This window comes from Ammodytes marinus (assembly GCF_949987685.1).
Source record: "Ammodytes marinus genome assembly, chromosome: 18".
In the NCBI taxonomy this organism is placed as follows: Eukaryota; Metazoa; Chordata; class Actinopteri; order Uranoscopiformes; family Ammodytidae; genus Ammodytes; species Ammodytes marinus.
In genome coordinates, this window is record NC_137222.1 from 5,974,513 (window position 1) to 5,990,612 (window position 16,100).

A 16,100-nucleotide genomic window follows, 5' to 3' on the forward strand; every position below is an offset into this window, starting at 1 on the left:
CACACACACACACACACACACACACACACACACACACACACACACACACACACACACACACACACACACACACACACACACACACACACACACACACTTATCCTGGGTGATAGAACTTGAAAATTGAATAGCCATCTATGCCCTTGAAGGAAATGAAGAGCACTCTGTTTGTAAAAGGAGGACAAATCTACCTTTTCAAAAACACCCACCACTTCTTCCTAAGCACCTACACAACACTGTGTTTCTCTTGAATTAATAAAATCCTAATTATAATCTCCAACAGAATGAGATAAGGCCATGAAGTCCTTATAATCATCGCCAAATTAGAGGCATTAGGGTGTTGTGACGCTATTGATGGGTCCATTGAGACCGTCCCAGTCCATTGGGGATAGAGCTTAATAACGCACAGTGGTGGATGGAAACTGCTCCATATACAACACATTATTACCCAGAGAGCCCTGTTTCAACTACACCACTTCATGCTGATGCATTGCAAATGAGATGGCGAGAAGGGAAGGTTGCCAAGATGAGGAGGAGAGGGAGGGAAGATGCACTATTCCTCCGCCTAATTATACCGCTGCAATGAACATAATGAAAGCACTGCTGTTGTTGTTTCTTTCACTCAAGATTGGCAAAAAAATCTGTAACCGCACATTTGATTGTTTTCACTACCAAGTGCATTACCTCTCTGGACACTTTCCAGGTCCCATATCCTTACTGTGTGTGTGTGTGTGTGTGTGTGTGTGTGTGTGTGTGTGTGTGTGTGTGTGTGTGTGTGTGTGTGTGTGTGTGTGTGTGTGTGTGTACGCACTGTGCAAGTTATAATCACAGATAACGACTGAATCAACATTTGAGGGGATCATGTGGTGAATGAAAGAATAAGAAGTTGCCGGAATGAATAGATTTTAAGAATTTAAAAGAAAATAGTGTTTGTACACAGTATGTGTGTTCATGAATACAAGTTTCTGAGGGGTTAAGGTGGAGTCAGTGATCCTGGAGAACCCTTGTTGTCAAAATCACTATTTATCAAAATCAGTGAATTTCTCCTCAGGAGCCGCTACCTGTCTGTACTGTGAGTGCGCTGAAAATAAATTAAATATTGAAACTCAGCCTAGGCTCTGTAAACAGGCATGTTGCTAGCTACGGTGGGCCCCATGTTTTACATACACTTTGTCTACATACCAGTTTGCAGAACCTAGGTTGTGTATTAACACCAGCTTTTTTTCCCAGAGCACATAAAGTAACAACAGAAACAAGCGATCTCCACCTTTAAGTGCACGTGTGATCAACAAGCATGTGGCCTTCACCATCCGGGAAGTGAGAAAATAAATAAATAAAGGAAAATAAAGAGTTTGTAAAGAAGATATTTTCCCAATAAAATTGGGAGAGGCAACAGGTGGTGCAAGCAAATTAGGAAAATGATGACAAAAAAAAAGACAGGCGAGGAGGTGGAGGCTGTTGCTGCAGTGGCACGAAATGAAGCAGAAGAGAGGGCAAAGAGAGGACAGAAGAGGATCTGGGGAAATGAAGTGTGTGAGCTCCGGATTAGGTTTAATGTAGCAGGAATCCACCAGTGGACTGCAGCTCCAAACATAACAATTAAGAATGGATCGAGCAGATAAGGGAGGACAAAAAGTGGCAATTAATGGCAAAGCAGAGAGACAAGAAATTAACATCGGAGAAAATGGCAGTAAGTAAAGCGTGTGAAATGTGGATGGAGGTGTCAAGAGGAGGAACGGAGGGGTGGGAGCAATAGAATAGGTTTGATATTACGGTCCATACCCACCTGGGAAATGTTTACAGAATTTAATAACTCTAAATGGCATCACTTTATTGGATCTATGGATGGATGTCTCTCACTCCCTGCGCTCTTATCATCTTTCTCTCACACACACACACACACACACACACACACACACACACACACACACACACACACACACACACACACACACACACACACACACACACACACACACACACGTATCCCCCACCCTCCCACCTGTGACAATTACCATGGTACCCATTGGTGCGGCTTTATGAAACATTACAGGGGGTTTGTATCAAGGGCTCTTGAATCTTGTCACAGCCAGCCATTAAGAGTTACAGACTAAAGCCACTTTCAACACACACTGCTGATACCACTGCTTGAGTACCTTATATGGTCACTGAAGTTGTTACATTAGGCCTGTTGATTCCAACGCAAGATACATTGAGTGAGGAATAGACATGCAATACTAACCCTTATAATGTGTTTAGATACCAACATATTTTCAGTCAGAATGGCCAGCCAAAAAAAAAAAATTAAAATGTATATTATTTTTAAACTGTTAAATTATTCTGACACTGTAGCCTTTGTTTTTTTTTACATTTTCAATTGTACTTAATGCTTTTATGTTTTAAATTGAGAGGTACATATTCTAAAAAGATAAATGATCTCTTGTTTTATCCTTGAAAAGCCAAGCCAGTATACTCATAATACCATTGATCTATTCTATAGCAATCGCAATATTATATTGCAATCGCACAAGTTCGTCCAGCAGCCTCTCCCAGCTATCCGATGGCATACATTATGTATTCTAGGCAATGCAAACATAATTAAACCATATGCCGGGCAGATTGTATGATACAAGCGAGACAGGGGACAGAAACAGGGAGAGAAATACGGATGTAATAAAAATCCATCTGCTAATATTCAGAGCTCAAGTCTGTGAGTGACGGCAGGATAAGCTTTCCCGCTGTGTAACAGAATCAGTCTTTCCATAAAAATGCATGAGTCATTGGTGCCAACAGTGCCCAGAATCACAAACACTTAATCAGAATCACTTGGTTCCTAAACAACCACTGCTGTGACCACGAAATCCACACAAGAGAAGTATTCCCAAATACATAGTAAACAGCTGGATACCCAGGACGAGAGGGGAGGGTGGCTATGCTGTCCACAGCAGTGATGTCATAGATGATTTGGGTTCATCTGGGGAAGCTGTGGAGAGACACTACAGTGCAAAAATGTGTGTTTGTTTGAGCATGTCATGGGCGAGATTCTGTGGGAAGGCAGAATGTTATTGTGAGCCCGGTAGGAACACAGCACTGTCAATCTCAGTGAAGATCCAGCAACACACAATGAAATGCTTCCTGTGTGTGTGCCTAATGAGACAAACAAAACTGTACACACAAATGACCCTGAGTTACAAAGGTATAGGCAACATCTGGCATGATGCAACTGGGGGAAAGCTGCAGCAGAGAGAGGAGCCGCAGACAGGGACATGACTGACCTGGATAGTATCTTTGCCCCTACTAGATATGAGTGGATGATAATTAAAGGTTGCGTGTTAAGTGTTCTTGTAAACATACGAACGCACAATGCCTATGTTAACATTCAGTATTTCTCAACATGACAAATTGCAGTCATCTTTAAGGTCTAACAAAGGCGTTGAATGCTTTTCCTCCCTCATACATTTTACAGTGATTTTTAAAATATTGTATCAGGCATTGTTAAATTTCTTGTTTAAAAGCGTCTTCACTGCTTTTATTGGCAGAATGCTACGCTGCTTTGTGCGTTAACAACACCACCAACTGTCAAACAGTGGAATAGCATAATTGTGCATGAGAACGATGTGGACCAAAAAAGGGAACCAAGAGCTACCTACTGCAGCTCATTTTAAAGTGTTGATTTTTTTTAAGAAAGCCTCAGAAATACACTGTCCTATACACAAATATATACATATGTATATGACAATGGCAAAGGCAAGTACTACCTTGCTACATTTATTTCAAAAAATAATGTTTGCCAATCATCATCAAAAAAATCAACTGCACTGTCAAAACAAGGCACCCTGCTTTCGCTAACACATCTAAATGCCGACATGATGTGACCACTATGATATTCATAAATGTTTCCACAGAGTCCAGGCAAAATACGTGGAGATGAAATGAGAGAGCAGAAGCTTGTAAGGGTCAAACAATCCAATATATGTAAAATGTGCAAAGTAGACCAGAGCACCAGAGACCAACACGCAATAAACAGGTGTATGACAAGGTCATCCCAACAAAACAATAGAAGGTCGTCGCATGGAGAACCAATGATTCAATGGTGAATACACCAATTAAGTTAAGGTTAGTACTCACACCACAAACCACACATAAAAAAATACTAAAATGCTTCCTAAATATTTTTGGAATGACTTCCTCTATTCTGAGTTACCTTCTGTGCCTGTAACTCATGAAGAGAGAAGCCCCAAAAATCATTTCAGATACCGTAAATGAAGGAGGTTTTCCATTCCAACGCTCCACTAATTACTTTGACTGCCAAGGTGAAAGCTATGAGGGAAGTTGTTCAAGCATTCTTAATATCTAGATGATACAAAACCTCTTGAACCCTGAACAAGTATCCTGGCTATATATATTTCAAAGATAAGTGAAGTGTGAGGAAACATATAGATGAATACATAAGTTGTTTGTGTGCGCCCTCACGTCTCTGTGTTTCTGCTCGGCTAAAGATAGGAGTGTTCAGTGAGTGTCCAGCCTCTGATTAACACGGATGAATATTTCATTTCAGAAGTCCAGCTGCTCCTCATCTGCAGGTCTCTCTCCTGAGACCGCCTCTGGCTACAAGGCTTAACTATATCATCACCGCAAACACACACACACACAAACACACAGACACACACAAACTGGAAATGTGTTTGTAAGATGCTGTTCGTCAGCTTTCACAAAGAATAAGAACGAAAATATGATTACTGCAAGTAAAGTAACCTCCTAAAAATGATTGAACAAAAACTTATAACGTGAACTATTTCAAGCCTCTTTTTGTTTTAATTTTGATGATCATGAAAATCAAAACCCAAGTATATCAATATATTAGAATATTAAATAAGATTATAAAAAAACAGGATTTTGAAAACTTTTTGCATTCATTTGATTCCCAATCATGATACACTCATAACATTGCTTATTTATAAACGGATGTGAAATGCAAAATGTTAGAATTTTCACCATGCAATAAGAAATGTGCTTAATCATGATAGACGTAACTGGAAATTCAGTGGTTAATAGCCATTTGAAAAACAAATATATATATATATAGCTTCACAGCCTTTCTAAAAGAAAAGGCTTGAACTATTTCACTTTGTGAATCAAATACAGAATATATACACTTTTCCATGACATTCGAATATTTAGAATGGCAGAAAGAGTGTTTTATGGTTCTACTGTCTAACCCTACTTTTTCCCATGTGTGACATCACACATGGTCAAATGTAGGGTTAGGATTAACAGGACAGCTGGGCAAAGGGTAGACTGAGGGAAGGAAAACCTCAATCATTATATTATAATAGCGATTGTATAATGATAGAACGCTGGTTCCATATGGGTGAAGTATTCAGTTAATGATCTGAGAATACACTGCGTCTCCCTAGCTAGCCTATACATCTGCGCACCAGGGAGTTGTGGGGCTATAGTATATCCTCCCTCCCTCCCCCCTCCATCTCTGCCTCATTTCATCATCTCGTTTCCCTCTGCCAGTTCCTGGGCCTGTCTTCTTCTTCTTCTGCAGTTTTTTTTCCTGCCCTGTGGGGAAGCTGCTCTTAGGCTGACAGGGAGTGTCACTGACTCTCACAGCACATTATGCTCTCAACTTTTCAGAAAACACACACACACATATGTGCCATTATATACATGCCTTGCCCATATAAGGTCTATATAAGTGGGCATTCTCTCTCCTTCTACTACACGAGGATAATAGGTGTATGGAGGCCTGTAATTATTTCGGAGGCAATGTGTGCACTTGCTACTGAGGTGTATGTGCTGTGTGTTTTTCTGTGTTTAACCCAAGTGAGATAAGGAGACAACCACCTGGACATTCCAATTTCCTGTCCCATATTTGCCTTCTTTGCTGGGCGCTTTATCGGAGAGAAACATATTATAAATGCTGATAGGTTTAGGGGAACGTCACCGCAGTTTGAAACATGGAGGATAGGAGGGTGGGCGACTGGGATGAAATTGGAGAGTGATGAGTTTGAAATGGATAGAAGGGAGCGAGGGTTAGAAATATAGCCGCTTTGGAAAATGGTTAGAAGTGGGGAAAGAAAATGAGAAAAGACAGCAGGACAAAAGAAGAGGTAGGGTGAGCTCATTTTGTCCGACCGCACCAGAGGAAACGGGTTCACCGTGTTCTGCACCGAACAATTGGTTGTAGTTTCCCTTGTGATAATTTGACAGTGACGTTAATGCCTCATTAAAAGTACGACGAGTGGCAGCGATTCGCTTCCAAGTTTTTGAAACCCTGAAAGCCAAAGAACATCTCTTCAAAAGCAGCACCCACATTAATTAAACGCCACAGATGGACACCTTGGCGTTTTGCCAGACGCAGCGAAGATAGGTGCTGAGGAAATAGAGCCGTTACTCACACATGCACATTGGAAAGACCATCAAAAATCCAGAGTGAGCAGGCAAGAGCGATTGCGGTTCAACATGGACTGGTCTGGAATCTTAATTGATGTCATTAGGCGAGTGCAAATGTTTGCCAAGTGGCTGAACTCCAAAGGAAATTAAAAGTTATCAGAAACATGGCCATTATCATGGCCCAGAGGCGATACACTATCACATGGGTAGCACTGTGGACTTAGAGCTGTAGAGTTTTAGACGGGCATGGATGGCAGGTTGGTAGAAATGATATGTAGGGCAGCTAAATGTAAGTTGACATCAATTTATATCATGCTATTAACCAAGTCCCTATTTCTGACTTCAAAGAATGTTCTTAAAATTCTCTTGCAGTAGATTCATAACCGCAAAAATTACTGATATTTGTCTAAGATACGAACAGTAAATCTATCTAAAAAATATATATACATAACAAATTTAGCAAAATGAAATATATGTTATAACATTGTCAATCTAATCTACGAAGCTTCAACTGTGTTAAAGTTTTTGATTTTTTTAAATTCCTAATTTGAAAAAATCATATTTGGTGATTTTTATTGCCAAGCCATAGTATGGAGACAAAGCAAGACAAATCATACTTCAAGTGCAACCTTTTTCGCAAAGGCAAGAGTTGACGGCAACAACTCTAACAAACAAGCACGCAATGGCATGACACAGCAGAGGATAGGAGAAATATACCATGTATTACAGCGAAACAAAGCTATCAGTATTAGAAGTGACAGATCGGAGACTACAAATGCACTTGTTTTCACTTTAACACTGAATATACAACACAAAAAATGTCAACGGTGACCTGAATAAACAGCCATCAGCGACCACAACAGAACAGAGGTAGGGACGTATCCAGCAAGCATGCACGCACGCACGCACACATACACACAACACCACGACAACAAAACAAACAACCTACCTGTCATTGTCAACGCTCCTGAAGCCAGGGAGAATGTGTCTGAAGCTGGAGTTGCGGTCAAGTTTGGGTTGACTCTTGGTGCGTTTTATGGAGCCCTTCAGTCTTCGACTCAGAAAGCCCTAACGGAGAGAGACAAGAAATAGCAGATGAAGCAGTGTCGGCGCTTGTTAGTAAAGGGAAGTCTCTGGGATGTCAATCATTAAGCTTAACTTGGATGTGCGACAGAACACATTAAAACAGACATCTGGGCTCCACCACATCTTAAATCCTGAGACTCAGAATGTCATGAATAGTTAAAGAGTAATAAATGAGTATAGATCTTCATATTAGAGTGAGAGTGATGTTCACAGCGAGTAAAGGTGACAGCAAGGTCAAGCACAAATTATTTCTGGAATACACAGAGCCATAAAGCTACCAAGACAGACATTCACAGACAGAACCTTGGCATAAGAAGATTCTACATACTAAGCTGGTAGGCAAAATGTATGCCAAAATTGTAGATTTCCCACAGCAGCAATTGTGTCAGTGTTTGCGACAAATCGTTCGATGCACAAAGATTGTGTGTTTCGTAATCATTCCCCTCACTTGCTAATTCAATCATGGGTACACCCCTTTATTAGTTTTCTCATTCATTTCATTCTCTTTGTCTGTCTGGGTGTTTACTTCTCTGAACATCTGCAATCACACTCCCCCAAGCACCGTGCCGTCTCCATGGCAACAGTTGGCTGGCATTAAGGGGCGAGAGAATATGAACAAATGAGATGTGGTGCAGAAATGTTTTTACAAGACAAAAAAAAAAGATTATTTATGCGTTTTTATATTTGACTTCAGGGAACTAAATCAAGAAGGAGAGGGAGCAGAGGGGGATGAACAAAGAAGGACGGTATATAGGAGAGCTGATAGGCCAACTTAAAGGAGGAGACAGCCATTCTGCCATTTTTTTTTGTCAAAATCTGTAAATATCTCCTCACGTTCCACTCCCTGTCCGTACTGTGTCCGCTGAAATAAAATCCAATGTTAATACACAGCCTAGACTCTTTAAACCGGTATGTTGCTGGATATGGTGGACCCCCTTTGTTTGCACACCCTGTGTATATGCCAGTTTACAGAGCCCCTTTGTTTACAAAAACAGTGCAGACAGGTAGCGGATCGTGAGGAGATATTCACATATTTTGATAAAAAGTCATTTTGACAACAAGTGTTTACCAGAATAACTGACTCCACCTTTAAGAAGGAAGCTAGTATGCACAGTTACTCAGGTGTAGCTTTTTATCAAGCAACACAGCAGCCGATGCGTGGCCTTAATAATAGACATTTCCAGGAGTCACATTGTGGTTGAAGAGTCTCATTACCTAACTCGGAGACATACCCACGGTGCCGTGACCTTATATAATTCTCATACATGCAGACATTTCACAGGACAGTGACAGGCGACACAAAGTGAGAAGACCTCGCTCTGTCCCAGCCAGGCCATTAACACACCTGTATAATTACCTCCTAGCGTGTGAATGGGTCGCCCCGGGCAACAGTGCAATAGGAATAATTAGTGAGTGACTTCTAGACAGCCTGCCAGCTGATCACAGAGCCATAGCATGACTTTAAGCAGTAATGAACAAACATCTGTCATCAGCAAAACACTCTGAAATAAGAACAACGACTTGCTAATGTCAGTGTACTGAAGGTGATGCCTGTTTGATGAGTGTGTGCGTACGTGACTAAATACAATAGCTGTGGCCATATTACATACAGTGCTACAAAAGGTCTTGCTAGCTTCCGTCCAATATTAAAAGAGAGCCCTTTAACTTTTTGAGAACACATTTCGCCTTCTGTCCATGAATTTAAATTGGCAAGGGGCAAACCAAGGTTGCACTTCGATTAACATCTGTGGGTGCAAGTAATACATAATTTCCCATTGATACAGAGTTTTGAGTTAGAACATTTCTCTGCTAATATGATTTTTAGGGTTGTGGGAAGACATTATGCAATTAATTCACTTTACCCATAACAAAATAAATCAATGGTTTATCATTTATCATCAACAACAATAGCTATTGTGTGAATACTAAATAATGTTCAGACATTTTGTGTTTGTCTGTAACTCTTCATTTTTTAATTTGGACATTGACCTAACCACAATCTTTCATTGTGAATCTGGATCCTGGATAATTTCATTATTAGGATGTTCATGAATAATAGTGAATGTCCTCTTGGCGTCCAAACCTTTAGTGATTTGGTTTCCTGATTAATTTTGAATTGCCTCCAGGGTGCGCTGCATCTTCCCAGTCATACCATGATTAAAGGCTTGGCTTGCCTAATGTATCCTACACAACTTAGTGAATTTCAAAGATGTTTGTTTTGATTAAAACATTTGTTTCATTATAACATATTAGGTAAAGTGATTCCTTTATGTTTTAAAGCCATTTTGAGAGTTTTAAGAATAATTTGATGATTACAGAGATACTATCCTGAATCATAAAAAAGTTATTTTCAGATCCTCCCATGGCTTATATTTAGTCCATCAAAAAGGTAGTCAACAAATGTCTTACTATTGCCACACTGAACAAATTAAAATGGCTGAGTAACTACTGTTGGTGAGCGTAGCACCTGTGGATGCTGACAGGTTTGCTTTCTGAATCAAACTCTTTCCTTCACTAAAGTATTAGCCGGATAAATACACCATTCACTCCATGTGTATGTGAATGTCGGGGCATGTGGTTAGATAAGCACAGTCATTTACCATTCTAAACAATGACAAATGTGACTCAGTCTGTGTGCAGCAGGAAAATAGTTTTTGGCATCACTCTCGCATCAGCTCCTTCGACAACATGACAAGGCAAAGATGGCAGTGCAGGAGAAAATCGTTAACACCCACACACAGGCGCAAACACACCTTTCCTCATTTCGACCATTCACACAATCATAAAATCCATTTCAAATTCATAGTAATACCATGCCTCTTCCCTGTAGTCCATAGAGAGTGTGTGTGTGCCTGCTGCTATTGACATATTCACCGCTTGCAAATTAAAATGCCTCAATTTTCCACCCAGTCTGCATCTGAAATAAGTCAGAGAATAAAACCTGTCCCTGTGGGCAAGGTGGAGTGTTCTGTTTTTACTTCTCTCGTTCCCTTGATGGATGGACTTTTAAGAACAGAGGGAGGAAGAGAAACAGAATGGAGGGGGAAAGAGAGAGAGGCCAGGAAGCTATACAAACCTTTAATTTATCAGAATAGTTTGTATTCACTCCCTTTTCGCCTTCTCCAGTGCACGTGGACAGCAATGTGACATTAACACATCTCTTTCTCTAATTGAGTCAGCCTTGCAGAGATATTGTCTAGGTTACAGGTCAGCAGATATATGAACAGCCTATTTTCACACACTTAGAATCAATCAGTGAGGATAACATTGCCTATATTAATACTAAATTAAATATCACGGTGGGCAAGAGACACAAGCTGCCAAAATGTTAGCATGTAATTCGCCATCAGCACCTGCTCATGGTCTACGAGATGACTGGCATGAGAGAACAAAAAATATGCAGGGAGTGACAGACAGTCAGAGACATAGGGTGTAAAAAAAGAGATAGAAGACAGATGAAACTGGTCAAACATGTGAGAAAATGACAATGAGTGCCAGCCAGAGAGAGGATGAGCTAGAGGAGCGGCAAAATGGAGAAAGTGGAGCACAATGTGGAGGTGGTAGAGCGAAAGTTGATGGAAAGAAGCAATAGAATGAAACTAAATGAGGAGGAAAGTGAGGAGAAAAGTACAGCAAATGAGTGACAAGGTCACCCAAAGGATCAGGGCTCAGCAGAGCACGGCACTAGCTGCAGAGGGAACCAAGCAGGAGCTGAAACAAAAGAGTTAAGTCCCTTCCTCCCTGTGGTTTATATTATGATCCTCCTTGCCTTAGCATATGTTTCATAACACACCAGCCATTAATGCAATTTCTGAACCAATCACAATAACTTTTTGACCATTATGTAATATATTATTACATTGTTGGCCGGTTGTTAGAGTAAGGTTAAGTGTCATGGAACTGTGACACTTATAGCCAATACATAATTATGACATAATCAGACCCAGTCATTACATTTTTAAAGGATTTTTTAAAACCTCGGCCAATAACGTAATCACTTTTTAAGATAGTAAATTATTGCATGTAATCACTTTTTAAGATAGTAAATTATTGCATGTAATCACTTTTTAAGATAGTAAATTATTGCATGTAATCACTTTTTAAGATAGTAAATTATTGGCTGCTACAAGGTGTCAAGGAACTGATGGCTGCCATTCCCTGACAACTGAAAATCACAATGTAAAAAAATCTTTACCTCTGCCCCTATTGCTGTTTGTTATCAGTTCTTTAAAGCAAATTGGCCAGTGACTCCCAGCATACACAATGAAAACTGACACCTATGAGATTTCATCCATCATGTCATTGTTCTGTTGTCTGGTGAAGAAATGCATAAACTGACTCGTGGGAATACAACCACCCTGAGAGTTTGGTTGAATGATACCTTTTTATTAATACCAATGCATGAACAAAACATATGATTGACATGACATTAATATTGTTGAAAGCCCTCAATTAATTATATTTTGATGGTTTTTCATACAGTAAATGCTATTTTCTGCTGTGACGGTTGGCTCTTATACATGCTAACATGATAAGGCTATAACAGCCAGTGCGACCTGGCAGGGTGCTTTACAGTGTCACACGTGTTAGCGTGAATTTCAACGAGCTCCGTAATTATTTACATTTCTACAGCTGACAGTTAATTAGCGGGAGGAGGGGATGGAATAATCTGATTCAGCATGCACACACAAAGGTGAGGAGAGGCTCGCTTTCACCAAGCTGTTAGCTCTGGCCTATTGTACTATATTTCCAAAGGTAATTTGATGATTGTGGAGAGAACATGTTTGTCCATATTTACCATGTTGTTGACAGTGCAAATGTGTGTTAGCTTAGATCTGTGCATGCCTGTTTATCGGAGTGAGAGTGCATAACAGTCTCGCATACCTGATTGTTATCTAAGCCTGTCGAAGCCCATTAAATCAGCACTAAGAGGACAGCTCAATTTCATTGCTGTGCTTTTTTTAGCTTGTTTCTTTTTGATGAAATTTAAGCAAATGGCTTACAACAAGTTAATTATATTCCCTTGGCTCGACAATTTCAGGCTTTGCTAATGGGGGGCTGATAGAATCAGTGCCTGGACAATCAGCAGGGTGTTCCCTTCTTCCACTTCAACCTTTCTTGTCTTACTCCAGCACAACCTGATGAAAACAAGAGACATACCTGTTCCAATTAGACCCCCTGCTATTATCTGAGAGAAGAGCTGAGGTATAGGGAGAGAGAATGGAGTCAGGGAGAGATCGGATAAGAAGTCACAATTGAGAAAATCAATCCAGCCACCTAGTGCAATCAGCGGGATGTGGGACGTGACACACTTAGATAAGGTTTGTTTGTGTGCTCTTTAAACAAGCACCGAATAAGAGACACTACCAAGTTGTTACTTTTATATTTTAGGTATGCAATCTTCTCCTTTTGTTGAATCTGCCGTGGAAGATTAGGCTTTTGGAGAGATTTTAGCTTTCTTCAATGCCTCCTGGTGAGAAACAGTTTTTTTGAAAGCACTGGAGGATGTGCTTGTGTGTGTGTGTGTGTGTGTGTGTGTGTGTGTGTGTGTGTGTGTGTGTCGTTCATTTGTGCGCAGACATAGAAACCAAGTCTCTGCAGAGAACATGAGAGAAAAACATTTTGACAGATTTAGCTCAAGGCCTAGGAGGGGTACTTTAGATGTCACCACAATGCTTTTGACTAGAGGGAGAAAAATGAGGGGCGGTTTTTGTCATTGCTAAAAGTGGGAGACGCAGGAGAGAAGGAATAGAATACGACCGCCTGCCTGCATGGCTCCTTCTTGTTTGAGCCCAAACATTTGTTTGTGCCACCACGCCTGCAACCCATCCATCCATCCATCCATCCATCCATCCATCCATTCATCTACATACATAATGGATCCCCTCTGTCTTTCACTGCTGTATTTGTATCAATTTGATGGACAGTCTATCGGCAAAATATGAGAATTGATGGAACAGTTTGTGGGGAACTGACTTGGCTGTGCCACCATCAATAGCCAAAAGAGGGCAGTATCAGAAAAACATGAAGGAAATGGTTCCAACATTGTCCAGGGAAGCTTTATTTGAACAATTAGTTGCTGCTGCTTAGCAATAAACCCACAGAAGCATCTGTAGTGGTCATGTGATTGAGACAGGATGACTTTGCTGCAGTGCTCCTCTCCTCTTCCCTGGAGACTACCAGGAGCTGCTTAAGAGACACTTAATCAATAGTTAGCCCCTTTGTCTCACCCCTTCTGTCTCCTGCAGGTTTTTTTCTTTGTAATCTTCTTTTTTCTTCTATATCTCTCTATATCCAGTCATTGATTCCTTGTCCTATGGCAATAGAGCTATTCAATTACTCAATTTGCATTATTTATTTAATATTATTATTTTAAATCAAAAAACAAAAAGAGTTTCAAATAGGGAGAAAAAAATGTACATTCACATACTCACAAACACACAGCAAGTAACACTCCATAATTATAGAAAACACAATCTCCACTCTTTTATATGAACAGATGAGAGTTTGGAAATCTCTGGCTTGTCAAGTCGTGGTACTTTTATACAGTAAACTGTTAAAACACTCTTTCATGAAAGACTTTATTCTAGCTTCAGAGGAAGTCCAACACCATCTGGTCTATTTGTTCCTTTATTTTATGTGGGTTTTATAAAACATTAGAGAATACAACATTTGTGTTTATGTAGTGATTACCTTTTGATGAAACTGAAAACAATATAATGTCTTTAAGCCCTTAACTCTGAGTAATTAGCATGCCCAATGCGCCTTTACAAAAGCTTGAAGTTCTTGTGAAGTGTGAAGATTGTTTATGAGAGACTGAGTGCTTGTGGCCCTGCTCTCCCCCACTGTCTACACATCTACTGTTTACAGTTCACCTCCAGGTTGTCATCTCCCAGCTCATTATTTATTAATGGAAATATGCACTGCTAATTGCTAATTAGCTTCAAATTGATGACTCATAGCGGAATTTTTTGCTTCATTAACCGTCTGTTTATCTATTGAATTAAACATGGCACAGAGCATTTGAATTTTATTTTGACACAGAGGAGGGGGGACAGTTTGCTGATAAGTGAGTGAGTGGCTGTGTTCTCCGTGCACGTGTGTGGGGGCGTGCGTGTCGGCCGAAAATGGTTGAGTGAAATGCGATGAAAACATCACACAGGATGTTTAAAAAGCCACTCAAGGATGGTGTGCTACTGAATGTAAACCCTGGATGTGTAGATGGCAAACATCAAAGGGCCATTTCCAACATTTGATGTAAATTACTTTTAGATTGGCAAGGGTCCATCTGGACACCAGACCGTTCTTCAGGAGGCCTTGATCTGCAGCTAAGAGCTTTCTGAGGCAGGACGAAGCGGAGACAGAGGTAAAGTCAGGCCATGTCCACACGTACACAGCTATTTTAAAAAACTAACCAGCCCCAACGTCTAATTGCAGAAAAAAGTCTGTACACATAACAGTGTTTTAGAATATCTATCCATTCACACGACAACGCAATGTGCATGAGTGTCTGAGTGAGGTTGCCGCATGCTCTGTATATGTAAACAACAATTTATGTCCCCATCAATACAGAAATAGAGATTTTTTTCTAAATCTTAGGCAGGAGTTTTTTAAAAATGCGCTGATTTAACTGTCCGGTTATGTGACATTTGCGAGATACGGTTGCCAAAATACCTGTGTACCTGTGGAGTGGGCATGGCCTTATAGAGAGAAACAAATAGAGAAGACGGAGACGATACATAAAAAACACACTCACAGTACTCACGGTGACTCTGAAAGGCGTGGCGGCGGTAGATGTAGCCTCCATGTTGGGTGTGGTCTTGTCTGAGGAGCTGCCTGGCATGCTGCGTCGGCGGCCTGTCCTCTCTGGAGGAGACTCTGGAAACAGAGAGAGAGAGAGAGAGAGAGAGAGAGAGAGAGAGAGAGAGAGAGAGAGAGAGAGAGAGAGAGAGAGAGAGAGAGAGAGAGAGAGAGCTTTTTAAAACAGGAAATAGCTCTTTGAATTGTGAACTAAACAATTGATCAATTTCTTCTGGGTTGTTAAATGAGAAGTAGGATGCCACTCCCATTGCTGTCCATTAACAATGGAGCTAAAGCCTTGAGATGATTAGCTTAGCTTAGTAGTGTAAAGACCGAAAGCAAGCAGAAAACAGCTAATTTAGCATTTCAATTTAGCATACAGGTTTGAGAATAGTATTGATCTTCTTATGCAAATTTCAGCAAGAAAAATTTAGTCTCTCCAAATTATCCCAAAGTAATTCATTCAAACTATTTAAAGATATGCGCATAGGCACGTCCTGAGTGTTTCGTTCTCAGTATTACTTTCAAATTCCCAGTTCACTTGACCCAGCGGCTTCTACACTTTTTTTGAAGAATCAAAGAGCACCAAAAGGAAAAGGAAAATTCCCACAAGAACATTTAAACTCAAAACAGAAACGACTTTAAAAGGAGCTTTGAACTGCGCTACAACGCTGAACCAAATGTAAAGCTCCGACACTGACAGTATGCATGAAATGAAGGTAACCGAGTTTGATGTGCCAAATGCCAAATGGGATTGGACTCAGACCTCAGTGACCTGGGTTTGATTCCAAACTCAAGATGTTTCCTGCTGA

At 40.4% G+C, this 16,100-nt stretch overlaps 1 protein-coding gene across 7 annotated transcripts in view; it reads right to left on the reverse strand.

The window, feature by feature from the left end:
• The window catches only part of dab2ipb (DAB2 interacting protein b), a 131,107-nt gene that overhangs the window by 67,305 nt on the left and 47,702 nt on the right, over window positions 1-16,100 (reverse strand). For 4 of the 7 annotated variants that reach the window (XM_080046736.1, XM_080046735.1, XM_080046733.1 and 1 more), the window contains exons 2-3: window positions 15,254-15,366; window positions 7,352-7,470 (exon numbers count right to left, since the gene is read on the reverse strand). In XM_080046736.1, the coding sequence (XP_079902862.1) occupies window positions 7,352-7,470; window positions 15,254-15,366 (232 nt within the window). Of the gene's footprint in view, window positions 1-7,351; window positions 7,471-15,244; window positions 15,367-16,100 lie in introns of all 7 variants that reach the window. The other 3 variants (XM_080046734.1, XM_080046737.1, XM_080046731.1) reach the window with 1 other exon arrangement.